The following is a 22,278-nucleotide window of genomic DNA, read 5'->3' on the forward strand; positions in this document are numbered from 1 at the left end:
ATATTATTCAGCCATAAAAAAGAAGAAAATTCTGCCATTTGCGACAAAATGGACCTTGAGGGCATCATGCTAAGTGAAATAAGTCAGACAGAGAAAGATAAATACTGTATGACCTCACTTACATGTGGAATCTAAGAAAAACAAAACAAAAAAAGCCCAAACTCATAGATACAGAGAACAGATTGGCAGTTGTCAGAGGCAGGGAGTGGGCAAAATGGGTAAAGGTGGTCAAAAGGTACATACTTCCACTTACAAAATAAATAAATCATGGGGATGTAATGTGCAGCATGGTGACTATAGTTAATAATAACTGTATTGTATATTTGAAAGTTGCTGAGAGTAGTTCTTAAAAGTTCTTACCACAAGAAAACAAATTTGCGACTATGTGTGGTGATGGATGTTAACTAGACATATTGTGGTGATCATTTCACAATATATACATATATCGAATCATTATGTTGTACACCTGAAACTAATATAATGCTATATGTCAGTTACATCTAAATTTAAAAAACAAAACATCTTGACCCCACTCACCCCAAGGAAATAAAGCAATCTCTCAGCTGTAGAAAGTTACAAGCTACAAGAATAAAAGCTAAAAAGCCCCACAGTCATGAAGCCCTAAGCCACAAAGGCAGGAAGAATTCTAAGGATTTTGTTTCCTACCTAAAAACACTTCAAATCCAAAATCTGAAGTCTGACTGAACCTATTTGAATGTGAGAAAAATTTCTTTAAAAAATAGGGCAATCGTAAAAGAAATCAGAGGCATTTAAGTACTTAATTTCATATAAAAATGGGTCTCTTTTCACAAATTCTCAGGAATATCTAAAGTACAATATGAGGTACATACATACAAAGCTGTCATACAATTTCTCTAATGAAACAAACTTTCTGGAAGGTGGTAAAGTCAGTCTGATAGGTTGTTCCAGGAGGTCTTAATTAAATGTATCCTTAGTAGTTCTACCATAATGTACACACACACACACACACTCAAGCAATATCCTAAAAGCAGAAGATACCTGCCTTTAGGTTTAAAAAAGGAGGAGAAGCAGCAGCCTGCAATTTCAGAGTATATTCAGTCTTTCTTAAATTAGACATTCAAAATCTCCTTTAAGAACCTATAGGGTGATACTTAATTGACTAGAGAGAATTTGTACCTTCTTAGATTAAATCTAGTAATTGTTTGAAATTAAGTTTCCTATTTGAGCACAAAGTATTAAACAACTTTCTTTTGTGTAGCACTATTAAAGTCTACATATGAAGACACTCAGTTTCAATTTGAGGGCATAAATCATTAGTTCTTCTGTTCTCATATTTATATGGCTATAGCCTACGGGCTGAATGCTATAGTCATTTTTCTCTGCAACTAAACAAGGTAAATAAATGTGATATATTGGCACATCACCCCACCACTCTGCATATGGTGAACATTAAGGTTGTATTCATTTGCCATATGAATATAATTCCTTTTACCACATCTACTATTAGTTACAAGCAGTAAATACAGAGTTGTTTTGCTGGAACTTGAAGGCCTGCATTACATCATGGAGCACTAAACATCCTGGACCTTCTGGAGAATTTCATAGATGTAGTTTTAATGTCACCTGAACTTGAACACTGCCAACATATTGCTTCAAACCCTGCTTGATGAAGTCTTCAAGAAAAAAAAGAAAAATACAGGGCAGTCTTAGTGTTAGTGTGATGGTGAACAGCAAAAGTAGGGCCACAAGGAAAGCCCCGGATGAAATACAGACAAGAACTCATGTTCTTGACAAAGAATTAGATCAAGAGTCATATCTCAGGTATAAAAAGGCTACTTGTTTCAAGCATTGCTCTCATATTCAGAATCTAGTGAACATAAAGAACCTAGAGTTAAAATGTCATCAAAACAATTTTCTCCAAATGTAGCTTACTGAAGACCTGCAATCAGTAAGATGAGTTTATCTCATGACAAACAGTGATGCTTTGTTTCATTAGGGATATATCTGCTTGCTTTTTCCTTAAACAAAATATTTACTATAGAGTTCCAAATCCAGTTTAGTGTGGGGCAAAAGAAGGAAGAAAGTGATTTCTTTTATAAAATCATACAACTCAACACAAATGTATATATCTTGACATCTGTGATCCATAAATAATACATCACAGGCAATTAAAAACAAAGTTCACCTGTCTTATCAAGCACAGATCTTCACATTTACCAACATTAAGTCTCCCGATGCATCCAGCAGATGGCGCTCTAGGACACCTACTTATGGAGAGTAATACTGTTTGTGTTACATCCATGTATATTTTGGCAAGACAAAGAATAAGGATTTATCAGTAGCTTCAGTAAAACATATTAGACTTTATGACAAACAGAACATAATTCCTAAATATGTTCACAAAAATATACATATGCATAAACACATGTGCACAGAGGCAACCAGTAAATAATTCACACCTGGACATGTTATGATACTACTTTTCTTATAGACTTGATGAGTAGTCTATGTATATCAGTGGTATTTATGGTCATATGGCAAGATCATTCTAAATTCATTAAAAAAAAATTTAGAATGCCTCAAAGTTAGAATTCATTTTTAATTATAGCAGGAATGTCTCATTAGGGTGATACTAGTAAAATTAACAACAGTAGGATTTACGGTAATGACTTAAATGATTGATGAGAGTATAACAAAATGAAGTTTTAGACAGAGAAAAAGCAGGGCAGCTATGGCATACAGTACTTTAAAAAACAGCTCTGTGGTCTGTTAGTGCTAGCCTTATGGTTAATAAAACCTTCTTTCTAATTAACGGCGCTGAAATATTCTTAAAGAACAGAATCTTGTTATGAAAAAAACTTAAATAGTTGTTTTCTTTTTTCAGTAGACGCCATTCCCATAGAGGAGAAAGCTGACATAGATTAGCATGTCTCATTGCAAAGAAGAAAAAAAAAATGCCACCTTTCCATCAAATCAAAAACAGAATGTGAGAGTGGAAAACTACTTTACTGAAATACTACACACACAAATCTATGCAGCAGTCTCACCGTCAGCAACCATTTGCTTCTAAAGCTATTCAACTGTGGCTTTAAAAATATTACCCAGATACCCAAAAATATTTAATAAGCATTTACATTTAAATGCTTCATAAGCATTTAATTTTAAATTGATGATCTATTAATACAGTATGAAAACTATTCTGTAAATTTTCATCTTGCTTATGAGATCATTTCAAAGTTTAAAGTATTTAAATGTCAATTAAATGCATTGGGGAACATTTTCTCCCAAATTTGGAAATGTACAGCCTGGATAGTATTATTCTGAAGGAAAATGAGCATTTCAGGAAAAGCATTTTGGTGGACAATGATTCGGTCCTAAAACACAAAGAGTACCAGGGCAGAGAGAGAGATACCTCCATGGAGAAAACAGTTCTCGTTGAAATGTTCTTGGTTAATTTATAAAAAAAAATCCACAACTAAATGGAATCCTATCTCAATTTTTCTTCTCATTAAGAAAATTGCATTCCACGGGAGATAACTATCTCAAGACAATAGAGTCAAAGATGAAAAACTATGTGTTACACAGGAAAATGAGGCTTTTGCCATGTAATGTAGGCAGATTTCATAAAACGTGCATCCTTTTAAAAGCCCCAAGTTATATTATATGCAGATTTTACCCAGTTTGCATTAGCCTGATTTCGCCCAAGCGATGCATATTTTAATATTGGATAATATGGTTTTTAAAGAAACAGTAATACAGCTATCAATTTTACAAATAGTACTAATATTAGATTTGTAGAAAATGGTGTAAGGATTATCACTCTAGCAAGTAAAATTACTAGCTTATTTGCATGATTTTTGAAGTAAAAAAACTAAATATTTGAATGAGACCTATAAAATGCAGAAAAAGCTACAGCCTAGTTTTCTTTAATTAACCTATTTAAGTCCAAATTCAAAAATGTAAGTTGAGGCATTGTGCGCATTTTTAAACCACATTGAATATATATATATAAAAGCCTGACCATTTCTTAAAGGTCACTTATATTGCATTCAAGAGATACAATGTTAGGAATACGCATAACCTAAAATTCCTCATCTGAAAAGCTGACTTCAGCGGCTGCATCGTGGAGCCATCAAAGAGCCAGAGGCTTATAAAATCCGAACCAGGTTGCACGAACGTTTAAAACAGTTCACAAGCGGTAAAAATGTCTTTGTTTTTGTTTGTCATTTTCTTTTGAAAAGCATAGACTGGCTTGTTCATTTTTCTATTCTAATGTGTGGAAATTCTCATTATATGAAAAAGTACCTATTTGTCTTTCTCCCAGATTCATCCTTTAAAGCTAAAGCAAAATTAAATTGGGATATCAGACATTATAAAAGGGCCAGAAAGGATGAGTTTCACTTTGAGAAAGGTAATTTAATTTAGTCAAGATACATTACAATTTTCTAAAATTTTTGTTAGATGTGCTGTTATTATTTTATTTTTTTCTTTTCATCCCAGCATACTGGGAGTTAATGTCCAACATACTGCAGACAATGAGAGGGTACAGATGAAGTGCTTTATGAAAAATATAACATTATAATATATACTCTAATGCCAACAAGATGGTGTTTGTGTGGTGATTTATTTGCTCTAAGCATCCTGTGCTTCTGATAACACCTTAAGGCAGTTACTATTGTTGCTTTCATTTTACAGACAAGATGGAAGGACCCAGCAAAGCTTAGAACTTAGATTTGTTTTACTCCAAACTCCAGGATTTGGTCAGTCCTACTTGATTCATTTTTTTAGAGGACATGCATGTAAAAACCATCTCTAGGGTGATTTACAAGGTATTTAAATATATATAAATATATTTCTCCCTTCTGGAAAAGCTGAATATTTCTAGTTTTAAATACACTTAAAATTTCTGAAACGTAACAATTACATACAAGTATAGCTAATAAGCCTTTAGCTACTTCTCAGAATACACATATATATGGTAATGACATATAGAACATGATTAGGTCAAATAAGTTAAAAAAAAACAAAAATTTTTTTCTTGCATTTTGAGTGCTATATGTGCATGAAACATCTTACACTGTTTTAAGGCAGAGGTTATTCCTAAATACTTTCAGATAAATAACAAAATGGTATATTTATTATCTATGTCATATCTGCGTTTGTCTTTGATAATTTAATGAATCTCAATAACTGAATTTACAGAAACAGGGAAAAAAGAAATTGAAAGCAGTCACTTATCCTAAAAAGCCAGAAAGGAAGAAGGAACAGAATGTAATGGTCCATAATGAAACGGACATGGAGTCTTTTCAAAAGAATGTGAAAAACAAAATCCCTGAAATTTATGCATTTTAAAGTTTTATTGTAATTGTATATAAAAATGGAGATATCTGTGTAAATGTGTGAAATACACACAGGTACACACCACCCTCCCCCATATAGACACACACAAAGTTTGCTCTGATTGCAAAGACTATTATCCATAGCATCACAGCCTTAAAGTTATTTTTCATATTCTATTTGTGTAGGGAATTATCCCTGTTTTGATTAAAATAAGAAATATATATTAGAGGTTCACTGAATAAAAATTGTGTTTACCCACCAAACCAAACAAAATACATACAAAGCAGAAACAGCTTTGATAAAATACTTTGCATATACTTCTTTTAAAATTGTACTAGCTTTTGACTAAATTTTTTTAAAAAGGTTTCACTTTCACACAAATATTATACATTTAATAAGCACAGCTTTAAGAAGTCAATCCAAAATATGAGGGCCTTAAACATATTCAGATTGTTGCATAATTTGGGGCAGAGTGACAGAAGTGCGTACCACAGTATTCAGGTAAAGTAATTAGGAACAACATGATCCTTCCTTAACCAAATACACTGCAACTTGCTTTAAATTAAGAAACTGTAAATATTTAAGAGCAGTTAAAATGCTCTACCTTATGAAGTAAAAATCTAAAGTTATTCTTGCAAGAACTCTTCAGAGTTGTCATAATCATTTTAATTAAATTCTCGTTTTTCAGGTGGTCCCTTTAATTGTTTTTTCCTACTTCTTAATGTGTTTTTCTAAAGCCATTTCTTTTCTGCAGCTGTGTGCGATTGGTTTTAATGGTAGCTGTTTCCTTTTTTGCCTTCTGTGAATTACAATTTTAAATGGTTACACATTTTTTGTTTTAGTGCCTTCAGCATAGTTTCATAAAGATGTTTAAGGCTGTTGGTGAACATTTTCATTTCCCATCTGAAAAACCAAGAGTCAATTTGAATATTCCATGTTGGCCATGTATGACCTGTTTTATCTTTTAATATGTAAATGAAAGCATATTTATTTTTACAAAGACTGATTTGTTTCCATGAAATTAATTTTTCTTTTGCTCCTTTAAAATATGAATTCAATAAACAAGATAATATGTGATTGCTCTTTTATGTTATATCTTATTGTTTGAGAATGAAACACCTCTATTTTATTTGGTGACAGCCATTTCCAATGAAGAACTAGCATTTTCAGATCATAAGTATAACTTATAACATGAAAAATGAGATTTCATGCTTAGATTTGAATTATCAATTGTCACAAAATGTTAATAACGAGGCTATCTAGACCTTTCTTAAATTACAACTAAGAAATTAAAACTGCTTGATAATTTCAGTTTCACTTTCACCTCTCTGCAAAATGTTGTTATATATCACTTGCAAAAGTTTACTTATAAAATAAATTGTACTTACTGCCTGGGTTATCTCCAATCCCACTGCTTTTTCCATTCCAGTACCAGAGCAGAAGGGTTGCATCACGTGACCCTGAGAGAATGTAGCAATTTCCCCCAATATATGACTCAGACCGAGTGAGGCAAGTGACGACATCCCAATGGCCAAACACCACTTGGATCAATTTTCCTGAAATGCAAAACAGTTTTTTAAAAAATTGCTACTAAAATTTTTTTAAATTTCCAGTGACCGGTTAACTTATAAGATAATAAACCCGTATTAACTGATTCTGATAATTCAGATTTTATAATAAAATTTGATCTAGTCCAATCTAAAAGTTTTCTTTGAATATCAAAAGCAAAAAAATCAACTGAGCAGTGATAATATTTTTGAAAGACATAACTTAAAACTATTTCAACTAATAATGTTTGAGGACCATGACACTGTGTCATTATACATGGCTACTATAAATTACAAATGATTCATGACTACTGATTAAAGCAGGCCCCGGAGAACCCTTATTCGGAATCATTTCAACAATTTCTTAAGTTACTCTATCTGATTCAAAATAAAACTTAGTTGCCTTTCTGTTAAGTACTCTATAATTCAGATTTCACTAATACAAACCCATCTCTGAATTAAGATTTAGTGTATTTCGTCTTCTTTTGTAAAGTGATCTATACAAGGACAATATAAGTCACTTTGGAGAGCTGCTGTTTTTTAAATTGGGATTACATGAACTAAGTGCTGATAAAAGGACTGATATATTGTGATTGCAATTTGAGTCAGGTTATACTTTTCTTGTTTTAATTGTCTGAATGATGAAAATTCCTTGGGGGGGGTGATGAAATTAAGATGACAGCAGTTTATCTAACAGTAATAACTGGGGATAGGAGAGAGGAATCCAGTAAACTGACTATATATCTAGGGCTTCACACAGGTGAATTATTCACATAATGGTATCAGAGAAAAAATTAAGCTCCCATCTTTTAGAATTCTTTGTTTAATCAGATGTGGTGTTTATAATTCACACAAATTTATCTAAAGAATTAAATATCTGTACCAGCCCTTCCATCCCATCCCTGTAGTTTCTAGCTAACATTTTCCTTTGAAGTGTCTACAGAATCTCAACTGATCTAATGAATGTCACAGAATGTCTACCCTTAATATTCAGCATGATTTTTTTTAGTAAGTGTTTCAGTGGGGTCATAAAAAAATATAATTCAAATGTTCAAGAAAAAAGACCACTAGGCTGAAAAAAAATTAATATGCCTAAAAAGTGTATGTGTTTAACTTGGAACACACCATAACCTATTCAAAAGCTTAAGGTCTCAATTAAGTATTGGCATCTAAGTATATTTAACTTTTCAAGATAATAAATATAACTAAAAAAGTATTTACGTGAAACTTTTTAAATTCTTGACTTTAATAAACCTGAAGCTTATTATAAAGGCAGAGAATTTAGAAACAAAATACTGAAACATACTTTATCCAAATCAGATGGAAAGTCAAATACAGTGTTTCCACTCTTGCACTTAGCCTACTACTAGTAACTTTAAAATCAGATTCATTTCAATCTCAAATTGCAAAATTAATAAAGTATGTTTTTTCTCCTGTGAATAAAAACTTTAGTTAAAGCAGGTAGTTTTAACTGGTAAATGTTAAAAATGTTCATGTCTGAATCTTTAACCTTTTAAATTGACATAAAAACATTTCATTTAAAAAATCAGCTTTTATCAATAAAGAATATCATAAGAAGAATTCAAGACATTTCAGAATAAAAAATGGAAGGGAGAAAACTAAATATAAAAAAGTGTAATAATTTTCACATCATTTCCAATTAATATGAAGAAGAAAGTGGAGTGGTTTAGTGGTAAAATGGATGGGGTCAAATTAGGGGCCAGCCTTCCTAATGATAAGACAAAAGTTAGTTAGCTGAATGCACTCTTATTACTAATTATAAAACTGAAGGTTAAATTAGTGAGTTTTAACTACTGAAAGAAACTGAACCCACCATATTGTTTATATTTTTGATCCCAGAATATGTACAGTGACTTCTGCCTCAGCCTATACCTAAATGCTGAGAGCATGGAAACTACAGGAGTGATGTAAACAGGTTATCAGAATAGGTTTATTTAAGATTTGATATGCATCACCTCAGAGGGTTGTAAGAGTGAGGATGAGCAAAATCCCTACAACTAGGTAGGTGCTTGAGGTATATGGCGCAGAGGAAACCCAAGTGCTCCCGTGCACCAAGAGGCTTACAAAAGAGCAGCTGGTTTCTTTTTTAACTAAAATTTCCTAGTATTTTAATTTTTGCCCTAAAAGTTATCACAATTATTTTTCAGTCAACAAACATTTACTAAGCACCTACTATGTGCCGAGTATTAAGCCTTCTCACATGTATTTAGTGGTAAGTAGACATGTAAATAGACATGGTCCCTGCCCACAGAGTATTTACTGTCTAGTGGGGCAGACAGACATTAAACAAACACAAACAGACATATAATTATGAATAGCGATAAGTATTATAAAAGGAAAGAACAAGGTAGAATCAGCGAGAATAATAAGAAAGAACAAATTTAGACTGGGCATCAGGGAAGATCAAAATCAGGGAGTGACGTTTAACTATTTCCATCTAAAGGGTCTCATATTTTAATATAAATTAACTTTATTCTCTACAGTTTATACTTGGGCTTAACTCTGGAAAATGTTATTCCTTTTAAATCGAGCTAACACTGGTTTATAACATTATATAAATTTCAGGTGTACATCATTATATTTCACTTTCTGTGTAGACTACATCGTGTTCACCACCCAAAGACTGATTACCATCCCTCATCATGGAAAATGTTATTTTTTCAAGTTTACTTTTTCCTGTTCTGGCATCCTTCCTCAGCAATATTTGTTATTGCTATGAGGTTGAGGTTCACTCCTCCTGCTCTCTTTTTGGTAAATTATTTTCTGATAATCTCATAAGTGTTCCTCAACCTTTATTTTTTGTTTCCTTTAATACCAGTCCACCTCTCCACACACTAATATCAAATATTACCACAAGCACTAGAATATCCCTTTTTTGACAGAACAAATTTTCTAGTTAATGTTTTATTTGACAGCTGTGCTACAAATAAAAAAAAATTCAAGCTCAGGACTCTGCTCCACTGATCTAAAATGCGGCCTGAAAATAATTCCCACTGCCGAAGGAAGGTTTTATTGTTGCCTCTGCTGTTCTGGTTGTGTCCCGAAAACATGATTTATGTTTAAAGAATTTCCTGTTACAACCATGTTTCTCCCCCCACCCACCCCAAATCTAATAAGAGAGGGATTTTTTTTGGCTTATGTGCTAAAATATAATTGAATTCAACACTTGTGATAGCTTTGCCATTATATATTATTGATCATACAATTTTTCCCTTGCTTCTCTGCCAAACTTAAGAGGAAATATTTAATATTCTTATTGTCATAAAAACACAAACACATATTTACCCTAATGAAGTTCTTTTAAATAAAACTAGCATGAAAGTTTGTTTGTATGTAAGATATTAAGAAAGATACTCGGACTATCATTTGAGATTTTTTTTCACAACTTTTCTGGCAAGTGTAAATATTTTTAATGTACAAGCTAAGTCAGTCCCACCGAAATGAATTTTAACATAAGGGTACTTATTATGAAAATGTTTTACATACATAGGCACACACATTTTAAAAGACAGTAAAGTGGAAAGAGAAAAAGGAATATTATCAAAAGTTCATTAAGTCTAAAGTAACATGGCAGACGTAGTAGGAACTTAGTATTGTAAATTATAGTGTTTTCAAAATTAACTGATAATTGACAGATTGATCGTAACACCTGTATGAGATGACATGGCATAAGCACAAAGAATGCTACACATTTGAAGTCAGAAGAGTTGGCTCCAACATCTAGTTCTATCACCATTACCTATACAAATTTCAACAAGTTACTTAACCTTTCTAAACCTCAGTTTCATCTTCTGAAAAATGGGGATAAGGACACCTGTTCTGTCTGACAGAATTACTGTGAAGCGGAAACAATAACACGTATGTGAAAGAGTTTAGTAAATTCTAAAGAACTGTGTGAATATAAGAATTATTTTAATTATTAGCATTATATAAAGTGAGGTTAGCTTTACTTTACAAATATTAATATTGAATGCCTTTTTAAAATGTTATGGAATGTCAATGAACTCAAGAAACCTCAAATGTCAAAACCAAAGATTGACATCATATATGATTTCGCTTTAAGACATTCTGGAAAAAACAAAATAATAGAGATGAGGAAAATGTGGGTGAAAGAGTTAGAGGTGGGGGAGAAGTGGACTACAAAGGGGCAGCACAGGGACTTTTCAGGGTGACAGAGCTGCTCTGCGTCTTCATTGTGGTGGGGGTTACGCAACTGTCTACAATGCCCAGACTAACAGAATTAGAAACCAAAAATAATGAGTTTTACTGCATGTGAATTTAAAAATAATTTTTTTAAATGTGTAAGAAAACAACATACAATCCAAAAGAATGTTTAAGAAAATCTTGTGAGAAGATTTAACAATTTTAACTTCACAGCTTACACAAAAAGGAAGCACAATTTGTGGTAAAATAATGCTAAGGCTGTCATTACCATCACAGTGAAAGAAAAGGTTAAAATTTAAATCTGATTCAGAGAAAATTCATTATAATAATAAATATATTTTAGGGAAACTTATAGATCCCCATTGCATTTTTAAAGAATTCTAGAGGAGTTTTACGTTCTACAGTAATCAGCCTCATAGACCTAAACATCTAAGTAAAAGCCCAATTACACAGAAAGACTTGAATGATGATGTTTTCTTTCTGGACCTACAGAATAAAGATGCAAATTTATAAGAAAACTAGATCATCAATTCCATAAAACAAAAATAAAATGAGATCATGCCTAAAAATAACTTCTGGGGTTTATTCTATGAACAGTACATATTCAACTATTTTTCCCTATTCTCTCATAGCTATGTTACAATATGATCATCAAAGTATACCCAGGACAAACTCTTTGAATACCTAGGAATTAATTTTTCAATACAGTATACTGACTAAGGCAGGAGCATGGACTCACACATTTTAGAAAGATCATTAACAAGACTGAAAGAAGATTTACTATAAAACAATTAACTAGAAACTTCAATTAAAAAGAATTTCTTATTCCCACAACATTTAATCAAGATATTTGTAGATCCTTGTTTTAGTTGAAATATCTCATTCCACAGTATCTATCAAGGTCCAATGCATTAATATCTAATTTTAATTATTTTAAATATTTAACTACACATTTACTAAGTTTATTTCATCCTCTAACAGTTTCTAAAATACTTTAGACTTCATTAAGTTTTTCAATGTCTCTCAATTTCTTACATGCAAAAATTTATAAACACTTACTGGATTGGATCTCCTGTAATAATACTGAGTTGAGTTTGATTTGTCCTTTAGAGAGATGCATGCAAATGAATATATAGACTTAAACTTTTATCTTTTAACAAGAACTCCTGTCACACATAAAATCAGTCGTCAGCTACTTTTCTTCATGACTGTAGCTTTCAGCAAGATTATAAGCAGAATTGGGTGGAGGCAAGATATCTACTCCGAAGAAATTTACTTAATGAGAATTTTTAGTAAGGAAAAAGCCCTTTAAATAATACGAAAGTGAGAAAATACACCCAAATGTATGTATATGTGCCATAAGATCATGCACATACGCGTGCATATGGTATTTACATACCAGGAAATGCTCGGAAAATGAATCATTCATTCTGTAAGCACAAAGCTTGGGAGACAAACCTAATATAAAAACTCCCTCCTAAAAACATGCTGAAGTTAACTTACTAGTGGACTATATAGTAGATTATTACTTTAAAGAGGAAAATTGTCTTTTCCTTATTTTACGAATTTTAGAATTCTGTAATTTTGGGAAGGAAGAAGATGAGAAAGCATTCTAAGACTCTCAGTGCTATTGAAGTAAACACTAGTTCACTGATGAAGAAAGTAAGTTACCTGTGTCTGTAGAATACACTCGGAAACTCTTATCCCAGAAGCCGCAGACGAGAATATAGCGGTTGTCTGAAGTGATGACAAAGCACTGGGAATGGACTTGAATGCTTTGGTCTAAAAGGTCAGTAATTTGCCTCCTGTGCATTCCTGTATTGCTGGCTGTGAGAATAGAGGAAGAAAAAAAGCCTATTAAACCCACATGCGCAAAGAAATCCTATAGTTTATCATACTGGGGGTTGGGGGTGAGGGAGGAGAGGTGACACATTCCAGGATGAGAATATTTGATCTTTAATTTTAAATGTAATAATATTTGATAAACCAAATAGGAAAACACATCCAATAGTTGGAAGAATGTGAGTAGCTAAATCCAACATCTCAGTAAGAAATTTTGCCTAGAGGAAAGAAATAATAACACACTACAATTTAAAAATAGTATACAATTCTCAGAACATGCTTTCTAGCTCTTGGGCAGGACCAAACTAGATTACAATCTCCAGATTGCATCACAGTTAGGTTTGTGTTTCTGACAATCTCATTACATCTATTGTCATGAGAACGGATTCATGTTGTGACAATCTATTACCTTTAACTTTTTGTCACAAGGAAGAGATATTAGAATTTAAATGCCATATATTTGAAATATTGTAGCATCTTGTAATACTTTGGCTTTAACAGGTCTTTAATTTGACTAGATGTTAACTCCCATTTGCCCTGTTTACAGCTGCACTTGCATGTAAGGAAAGGGTAGAATGACTATTTATTAAAGATACTTGTAATTGAAATAGTCAAAGCACAGCACACTGCCACTTTCTTACTCCTTATGTAAGCAATAAAACAAGACAGTCTGGCAGTGTGTTTTCAAAGAGCTACAGAGCACCTGAGACGGGGTTTGTCACAAGGCACAAGGTCAGACACAGACCGACGTCAAGCACATGGGGAGAGTAATAATCCTCTAGAAATATACTATCAAGTATGTCATTATCAGAAAAGGAATTTTCACTGAGATGCCTTTTTTGGCATTATGAGGCCAACCAAGTGGAAAGCTTTGTTTCTAGAGATCTAAGGGCTATTTGACCACTAACTTTCTAATACAAATGATGGTTCTTATATGAAAGGAACTTGATTGTACCAGAAATCAGAACAAATTTCTGCATCTAAGTATTAGCTTCTTTGTACCATAGTCTTCAGTTTTTTTGAAAAACAAAACAAAACAACTTGATGCATTATTGATAAAATTGAAAAATAGAAAAATATCTATATTATATTCATTGTATGTAATAACCAAGTTAATGTGGCCAATTTAATAAAAGGCTTAGAAAGTAATACAGAAGAAAAAAGTGTTCAAACTACTCTCCACTTCTGTGCTGGGAACCACTGGGGTTACAGAGAAATAAAAAATCCCCTGCCCTTGGACATGAACAGACATTTCTCCAAAGAAGATATACGGATGGCCAATAGACACATGAAAAGATGCTCATCATCACTAATAATCGGGGAAATGCAAATCAAAACTACACTAAGATATCACCTTACACCTGTTAGAATGGCAAAAATAAACAAAACAAAAAGTGACAAATGTTGGAGAGGTTGTGGAGAAAAAGGTACCCTCACACACTGTTGGTTGGAATGCAAACTGGTGCTGCCACTATGGAAAACAGTATGGAGATTTCTCAAAAAATTAAAAATAGAAATACCATATGACCCAGCCATCCCACTACTGGGTATCTATCCAAAGAACTTGAAATCAGCAATTCCAAAAGTGCCATGCACCCCTTTGTTCATTGCAGCATTATTTACAATAGCCAAGATGGTGAAGCAACCTAAGTGCCCAGTGACTGATGACTGGATAAAGAAGGTATGGCATATATACACAATGGAATACTACTCAGCCATAAAAAGGATAAAATAGTCCCATTCACAACAACATGGATGGGTCTTGAGGGTATTATGTTAAGTGAAACAAGCCAGAGAAAGATGAATCTGTATGACTCCACTCATAAGTGGAAGTTAAACATGTAGACAAAGAGAACTGATTGGTGGTTGGTTACCAGGGGAAAGGGGGGGTGGTGCAGGGGTGGGCACAAAGGGTGAAGTGGTGCACCTACAACATGACTGACAATAATGTACAACTGAAATTTCACAAGGTTGTAAACTATCATAATCTTAATAAAAAAAAAATTCCCCTGCCCTTATGGGGTACGCAACATAGCAAACACGTACACATACATGTGAAATACTGCAAAATTCTGCTAGTGTCTGATTACACAACTTAACCATAGAAGATTATTAGATAATTGTTTGATATTAGGTTTCATATACTTTTGAGGGATTGATGGGTTAGTAAGTGACAGCCATGGTACACAAGGCAGAATTCTAGTTGAAGATCACTTCCTCCCTCCTTCCACACAAAGGGAAGTTGCTGGCAGATGAGAAAAGCTTTGACGGGTATCATAGTGTATTACAGAGAGACACTAGTATCCCACCTTCAGTGAAGCTATGTAATGCAATTTAGTTTTAATTCCAAGAAACCTAGCAATTAAAAACAAGTAGGTAGCTCTTTCTAGTACTTCATTCCACATGAAAATTGTAAAAATGTTTATTTTTGTCAGTGTTTACATGACTTTTGCTCCTCTGATATTAACTTTCACTGGTCTTTTTTGTTGGCATGATCTCTTGGGAGAACCGAGCTTGACAGATCTGGGCGTGTGCATAATTTTGAGTTGAGTGACCACAAAGTGCCCATAGGTAAGGCCTGATGCCCCTGCAGCATTCAGATGAACTATTTGCCAAGTAAGTGCTTACTTGTAATTTAACATTTCAAACCTCCTCCTATCCATCCATCCATCTAATCTATATAACCTGTCTCACAACTGCCTTTCCTTTATCTCAGTTTTCTCTAGTAAACCTCCTGAGATTCAGTACTAAAAGTATTTTTATTTAATGAAAATTAGGTATATTTGTCTAGATAAGTAGTCTTCAAACTGGGGCATGCACACCCCTGGGAATATAAGATTTCCCAAGGGATACACAGGCACAGATGGTTTTAAAGGAACCAATTTCTAGTTCTTCAACTTTCATATGTTCTCTTGCCTGAAATAGATTTGCCTGAGAATTCTCCTGTGAGTTTTCCTTTCTTATCTGCCCTTTTGCATCCTCTTCTTCCACTAGATTTAAAAAAGGCATATTTCTTGCCTATCCAGAATCTTACTATGGTGCTTTCCCTCAGGGTATAAAAATCTCTTGAGAGCCAAATAAAAGGACAATTCAAAATACTGATGTGATGCTGAAAAGTGAATGCTTAAGGTATCAAATCATTCTGCAGGGCAGGTGGTTTCCAATTCATTGCTTTCAATAAAATGGAGGGAGGATCTAATCATGCCGTCAATTGATAGATCATTAAAAATAAGTTTTGATGATAGATTGTTAAAATGATCATTTGATGATAGACCATAATAATAATTCTTAATAATAGATCACTATATAAATTTTGTCACATAACTCAGAGAAAGAGTTCAACAATTTGAGTGACATTGTTAAAACAAAACTCTTTCCTATCTCTTTTCTTATGTGAGTAATTTTCCTCAGAGCTTCCATCCATAAAAAACAAAAAAAAAACTAGGATAGAACTGTTGACAAATCCTGTCTCCTTCAGCAATAAACAATGTATGTCCATGAATACATAGGTAATTGAGGAGGAAATGCCTCATCAATTTCATTAAAGATGTTCTTCCATAAATGTTTGTTTTTATGTTTAATAATGTTTATTAAAATTTATAATTTTAATAGAGTATATTAATAATATCTGTAATGATAACAATGCAGATTTTTTAAAAAATTTGAGCTTTGTGATCATAGGAAATTTTAACATTTAAATTTATATACATATGTTTAATTTTCCATACATATTTTTATTGCTGAAAAGTATAATAGGGTAATTAATTTCAAAAGTTAAAATAAAAATTGCATAGGGGAAGTAAAATGAAAATATAAATTCAAGATGACAAAGGAATAATGTAAAATTTTCCACTTAGAGTTTTTTAATGCATTTTCTAAATATAGAAAATGTTGAATATCAATTCACTTTAATATTTAGATTTCACTGGATATATTTAAAATTTTATACACTATGCTAGAAATTATAACCTTTGCAATTGTTTTAAACGTGTGATAAAAACTTTCAGATGTCAACTTAAAACTGTGTGAGAAGGTACATGGTTTTAAACAATTATTTTAGGGGATAAAGGAGCAAACAGTCTAATGACCAGTGATTTAGAGCATGGAAGAAAACTGGCCCACAGGCCAAATCTGGCCTGTGCCTGGTGTTGCATATAAAGTGTTACTGGAACACAGCAATGCTCATTTGTTTATATATTGTCTATGGCTGTTTTTGTGCTATAACAGTAGAGTTAAGTAGTTGTGTCTGAGACCCTATGGCCCACAAAGCCTAAAATATTTAATATCTGGCCTTTTACAAAAAAAAGTTTACCCATGCCTGTTCTAAAGGGTTACAATTGCTGAATTATTTAATTAGACTTCATACTATAGGATATTCATTGTCAAGTTTTAAGGCAAACAATGAGTCTAGACTTCAGAAATAATGCTTTAAATAACAGCAAATGGGTGTCATTATTTTCCTGACTTTTAAAACTTTAACCAAATGAGAATTTTTTTTTTTTTTAATATATGGCAAATCGTATCTATTCAAAGCAAAAGAAGATTTAGGAACCAAAGTAGTATTTATCTTTCATATAGTTACTTCTTAGATTTCTGTTTATATTTGGGGAAATGGTAAATGAATTAGTTTTGAGCTTAAGGTTTTTTGAGTTCATCTTGATAGTTCATCTGCAAATGGAGCCATTTAGTGCTCTATTGAAACACTGGTTTTAAAGACAAAAGATGACAGACACATAGGGAACACTCTAAATTTTAAAATAATAAATTAGCTTATTCATATGCTTTATTTAAAAACTTTAAAAAATTCTAACAAATTTATTTGTGCCAGGGAAATTTGACAAAATTACAAGCCAAACATCCATGCTAGTGGCATACCCCTGCAGCTAGGCAATTAAGTTTTTTATTTTAAAAGTTTGAATAGTATCTTCAATATCAAGGTTTAACATTCTTAGTGAAGTCACATTTGAAATTCCCACCCATAAGGATGAAAAACACTAAACTAGAGATTTCAACTAACCTACTGAAAAAGCATAACAGCAATTAAATATTCTAAGTCATCTGCTGCAGACGACTCTTTCTGGTCTCCTCCCTTTCTTCCCCCCTGAACAAATTTAACCTCCAATGGCAATTTATTGGGCTGTAGGACCCTAGGAAAATGAATACAAATATCTTAACACTGCCATTGGCTGGGCAATATATTTCAACTTCGAAACTGCTCTGCAATTGCACATTAATCCCCTCAGACCGAACAGAGGGTCCAGGAAGAAAGGATTGATCTCCTTTAATGATGAAACCCTGGCACTACAGTTTTATTTTTCACAACATAGTGCTGCTAAGAACCCCACTGTTATTATGAAAATTTCCCTAGCAAAGGAGCTCCATCACATTACCGGTGCACCAGTTCATCATAACGTGCCTCGCTCCTGCTCATCAACAAGTCTGAGTGATGAAAAGATCCAATATTATCCTGACAGTACTTCATGCGCATTCTCAATCACACATTATTACAGCATCCATATTAATTTTCAGTGACACGCGTCCTAGGCCTGTTCAAATTAGGCAAACCAACGAGGGGGAGTTGATGAAATACCAGCATAGCCACAGCTCATTGCATTCCAATTTGCATGCAAATGGTTTATCAGGAAAATTCCATTCCCAGCAACCAGCAAGTGAAAAACAACTGTAATCTACACTTCAGGGCCACCATACAGAGCTTAATGAATCGCAAAGAGAGAAGGAAGTGACAGACCTATGAGAGGATCGATTTCCACTGGCAGCTGGTATGGCTGGTCTTGTGCAGCACCTTGATGAGCTAAAATTCACAAAAGACAAAAAAAAAAGGATTATTTTTCATATACTAAACTACACAAAAATACGTAAGTTAAATCTTATGCAGAATTGTCTCCAACCTCCAAATCTCTCACACAGTTTTGTGAAATTTAAAGAAAAAAAATCCAGGTGCTTTTATGGCTAGCTTATTAAACATTTATTTTAGATTAGTGCTGTTCTGAACATGTGCCATCAGCAGTGGCTCCAGTCCTAGGCCATAAGCTATAGCAGATGCTTGACTGGCAACCTCTGATGCTGCAACAAAACAAAATTAAGTGGTAAAGCGCGCTGAAAACAAAATGTGACAACCATCTGCTGACTGTAGCAAATACTATTTTTTTGTTACTTCTTAAAAAGGCAGTTTTGAATGCTGCAGGACAAAGGATCCACAAAAATGTCAATTTATAATGGAGAAAGGGAAAGCTCTAAGTCAGGGAACATTTAATGTTTCATCCATCACTTAAAATCGATCATTTGAAAGTTTGAATAAAAATAAAGAAAGCTATCTGCAGATAAATGTTTTAGTTAAATGCATTTGGCTGAAAGACTTTCTTAAAGATTTGATTGAGGCTTTTTAAAAAAAGTTTTATTAATATTTAATATTTCCATGGTTTCAATTTAAAAATACTCTGAGTAACAAAAATCAATCCATACTAAGAATAGTTTGTTCAATTCTCAAAATGGTTCTAAAGATTCAGGCACACTTCTTTTGTAACCCAAAAGAGGTTTTGTTGGCTGTTTCCCTGTGAAAGGTAGAAAGACCTTAGGTAGAGAGGAAGTGTACTAGGGAACAGGAGCTGCCACTGGCTAGCTGTGCAACCTCAGGCAAATCATAAACCCCAAAATGTAGGGTTCTGGAACAGATGACCTTTTCAGCTTTGTAATTCTGATAGTTAAATTCTGGGTCGTTTTCCAAATTACTTTCCCCAAATGACTCAGCCATTCATCCTGGTCAGTATCTGACGTTTATAGACGCATAAGCATTTAAAGTACTGCTTGGTCGGTACTGGTATTAGAGCTCTGCTTAATACCATCAGATTTTAAGAAATCTTTCTGACTTGGAGGGGCCAAAAATAGAAATGGGGTATAATGAGTTCATTAGATTAGTTTTAAATTTATTATGTCATCATTTCCCCTGTTAGTAAATACCAACTTTTCAAGGATGTGTGGAAGATCATTGATCCTAATAAAATACCTGAGTAAGCACAATATTAGCACTGAAAATTATGGCTGAGTATGTGTAAGACATAAACGTAGCTGAAGAGGTAAAGCCCTACGACTCACTCTTTTTTACTGAAGGTATTATCTTTGCTCTTTACTGGCTCTGCCAGTCAAGAAATCACAGGCCACAGACAGGGAACGATCAGGGAAAGTGCACCACAGCCTCTGATTTATCCAACAGTGCCACTTGCTCAACACTAACACCTTGAGAATTTTTGTCTACTTCTGAGAGTCTGGGATCATAGAAACATTAAAACCAAACTGTCAGTGAAAGAGGTTTAGGAGGTTAGCTATCTTGTGGTCATGCCCCAAATCCCAGTTCTGCCACTGACTGCCTATGTGACCTTGGGCAAGCTTTGTAGCCTCTGTGTTTCAGTTTCCTGATCTGTGAAATGGGTTAGATCGGTTAGGTTGAACCACACAAAATTATCAGTACCTGACATTTTGACCTATAAAAATGGCAATTTCATATGGTTCAACCTAAATATAGAACCTGCATCCTTAAGTTGTTGAGGGGATTCAATGAGTTAATAAGTGTAAAGTGATGGAAACAGTACTTAGAACCTGGAAAATGGTCTATAAGCATTAGCTGCTATTATTTTTTCAGAAGTATTGCAAGGTCCTTTGAATGAGAAGAAAGGATAAAGATGATTTTTTTTTCCTAAATCAGGACTCAGAAACTACTGAAAGAAAAGACCGGAGCTGGTTGTCTAATGAACAAGCTATGGAAATCACAGATTCTCAGAGAAGAACCAGAATCTAAGTTAAAAAAAGAAAAAAAATTAGTGTAACATGAAATTTGATATTCATTGGAAAAAAACGGCTAGGGACTTTTGACATTTGTTTAAAATCAAGGCATACTGACAGGTAAAGGTGGCACAAGATAGGATGAGAGATCAGATTTATGTGGACATATCTGAAATGAGGCCCAGATTTACTAACATGCATGCTTCATACTTCAGGTGCAGGTGCAGAGCAGAATTGAGGTCACGTCATGGAAAGTTAGCCACCACGCATTAACATTTGTCACCATTCTCTGTGTCTATCTGGTGAAGAGTCGCTGTGTCATACTGTAAAGCCAGAGGGTGGAGACAAAAACCACTAGTGACACAAGGTCCAGACACAAAGAAGGCTCACTGGGGAGAATTACAGGCAAAGAATTGGCAAAACATATGTAGTCTCCCAAGCTCTTACCTCACAGAAAGGGGAGCTTGAGCTGGGAACAGTTGGATGTACCAAAAGTGGTACTCCAGCAGAGGGACACTGTCCCTAAATCACTTTATCTATCCATAGAAAAACTGGAATTAGGGAAAGAATACCTGACAACCAAGTACTAAAGGAAGCAAGCCTTCTAGTCAGGGAAATGGGTTGTTCAAAAGGGGAGTGTCAGGAGCTCAGTCATCAGTGTTGGGGAGCGTGCCTAACAACTTGAACATCAGCTGGAGACCTCCTAGCCCTTTGGTTGAGCCAGCTCAGTTCCTGCTGAGCTGGAGGCTAAACTAAAGATGGGGGCGGAGAGTGGTCAGGGCTTTCTAGCAGCTGAAAAGGCCTGTCTTTCCTCACGTATGCTGTCACTCTGTTTAAACTGAAGAAGTTCTCAGAGTTGCCACAAACAGCCATCTAGGATAAGAACCATTTGTGGTGGCCCTGATGTCATGCACACTGGTGCTTTTGCCAAGCTCTCAGGGTAACTGTGCACAGAGTAGGTAAGGCCTCTAGTGTGTCTGATAGAACACACCACCAGCATGTTTTTCTTCTAACGAGTGGTATTTAGAGAATCCAAAAATCACATTTGTTAATCAAATTATAACCTTTAGTCCCATAATATGTCATTTGCATACACATTTACCTCTGTTAAGTAAGTTCATTTGAATTAAAGGACCTAATAATAGAGACTTTATATACCTGGCTCAATTTTTATCTTCTCTACTTCATCTGAAATCTTTTCTCTACTCAAATGTGGGAATTCGTTTCATTTCCAATGGCCAGGAAAATGGCTATATTTAATAAATTCTGATACCAACCACAGATTCTACATGATAAGTACCTTATTGAGTGTAGTCAGGGCATCACGTTTTTGTTTGAATGTCCAATTCAATTCTGTTCCATTCTAAAAGCCCTTGCATTTAATTTGGCATGAGGCTCTTGTTCAAGAATTTATAATTTTGCAACCATTTCAGGTATTATAATGAGCAATCCTTTATGCACACTTTACAGATTTAATGACAAGTTAACAGACTATTAAAATCTATCTTTTAAAATTTCCTACTTAAAACAATGGCTTGGGAAAAAATCCTATAATCTCCAGTACTTTAAAAGATTTTTTCCTTCT

The 22,278-nt window shown here is 33.8% G+C and overlaps 2 protein-coding genes across 11 annotated transcripts in view; one reads left to right on the forward strand and one right to left on the reverse strand.

The window, feature by feature from the left end:
- Positions 1-22,278, forward strand: part of DCLK2 (doublecortin like kinase 2) — a 229,018-nt gene that overhangs the window by 163,442 nt on the left and 43,298 nt on the right. The window lies entirely within an intron of this gene.
- LRBA (LPS responsive beige-like anchor protein) overlaps positions 1-22,278 on the reverse strand; it is a 705,137-nt gene that overhangs the window by 23,359 nt on the left and 659,500 nt on the right. For all 10 annotated transcript variants that reach the window (XM_070504873.1, XM_070504881.1, XM_070504880.1 and 7 more), the window contains 3 exons: positions 18,646-18,708; positions 12,726-12,881; positions 6,711-6,878 (listed from right to left, as the gene is read on the reverse strand). In XM_070504873.1, the coding sequence (XP_070360974.1) occupies positions 6,711-6,878; positions 12,726-12,881; positions 18,646-18,708 (387 nt within the window). The remainder of the gene's footprint in view (positions 1-6,710; positions 6,879-12,725; positions 12,882-18,645; positions 18,709-22,278) is intronic.

The sequence above is a fragment of the Equus asinus genome, chromosome 3 (genome assembly GCF_041296235.1).
Source record: "Equus asinus isolate D_3611 breed Donkey chromosome 3, EquAss-T2T_v2, whole genome shotgun sequence".
In the NCBI taxonomy this organism is placed as follows: domain Eukaryota; kingdom Metazoa; phylum Chordata; class Mammalia; order Perissodactyla; family Equidae; genus Equus; species Equus asinus.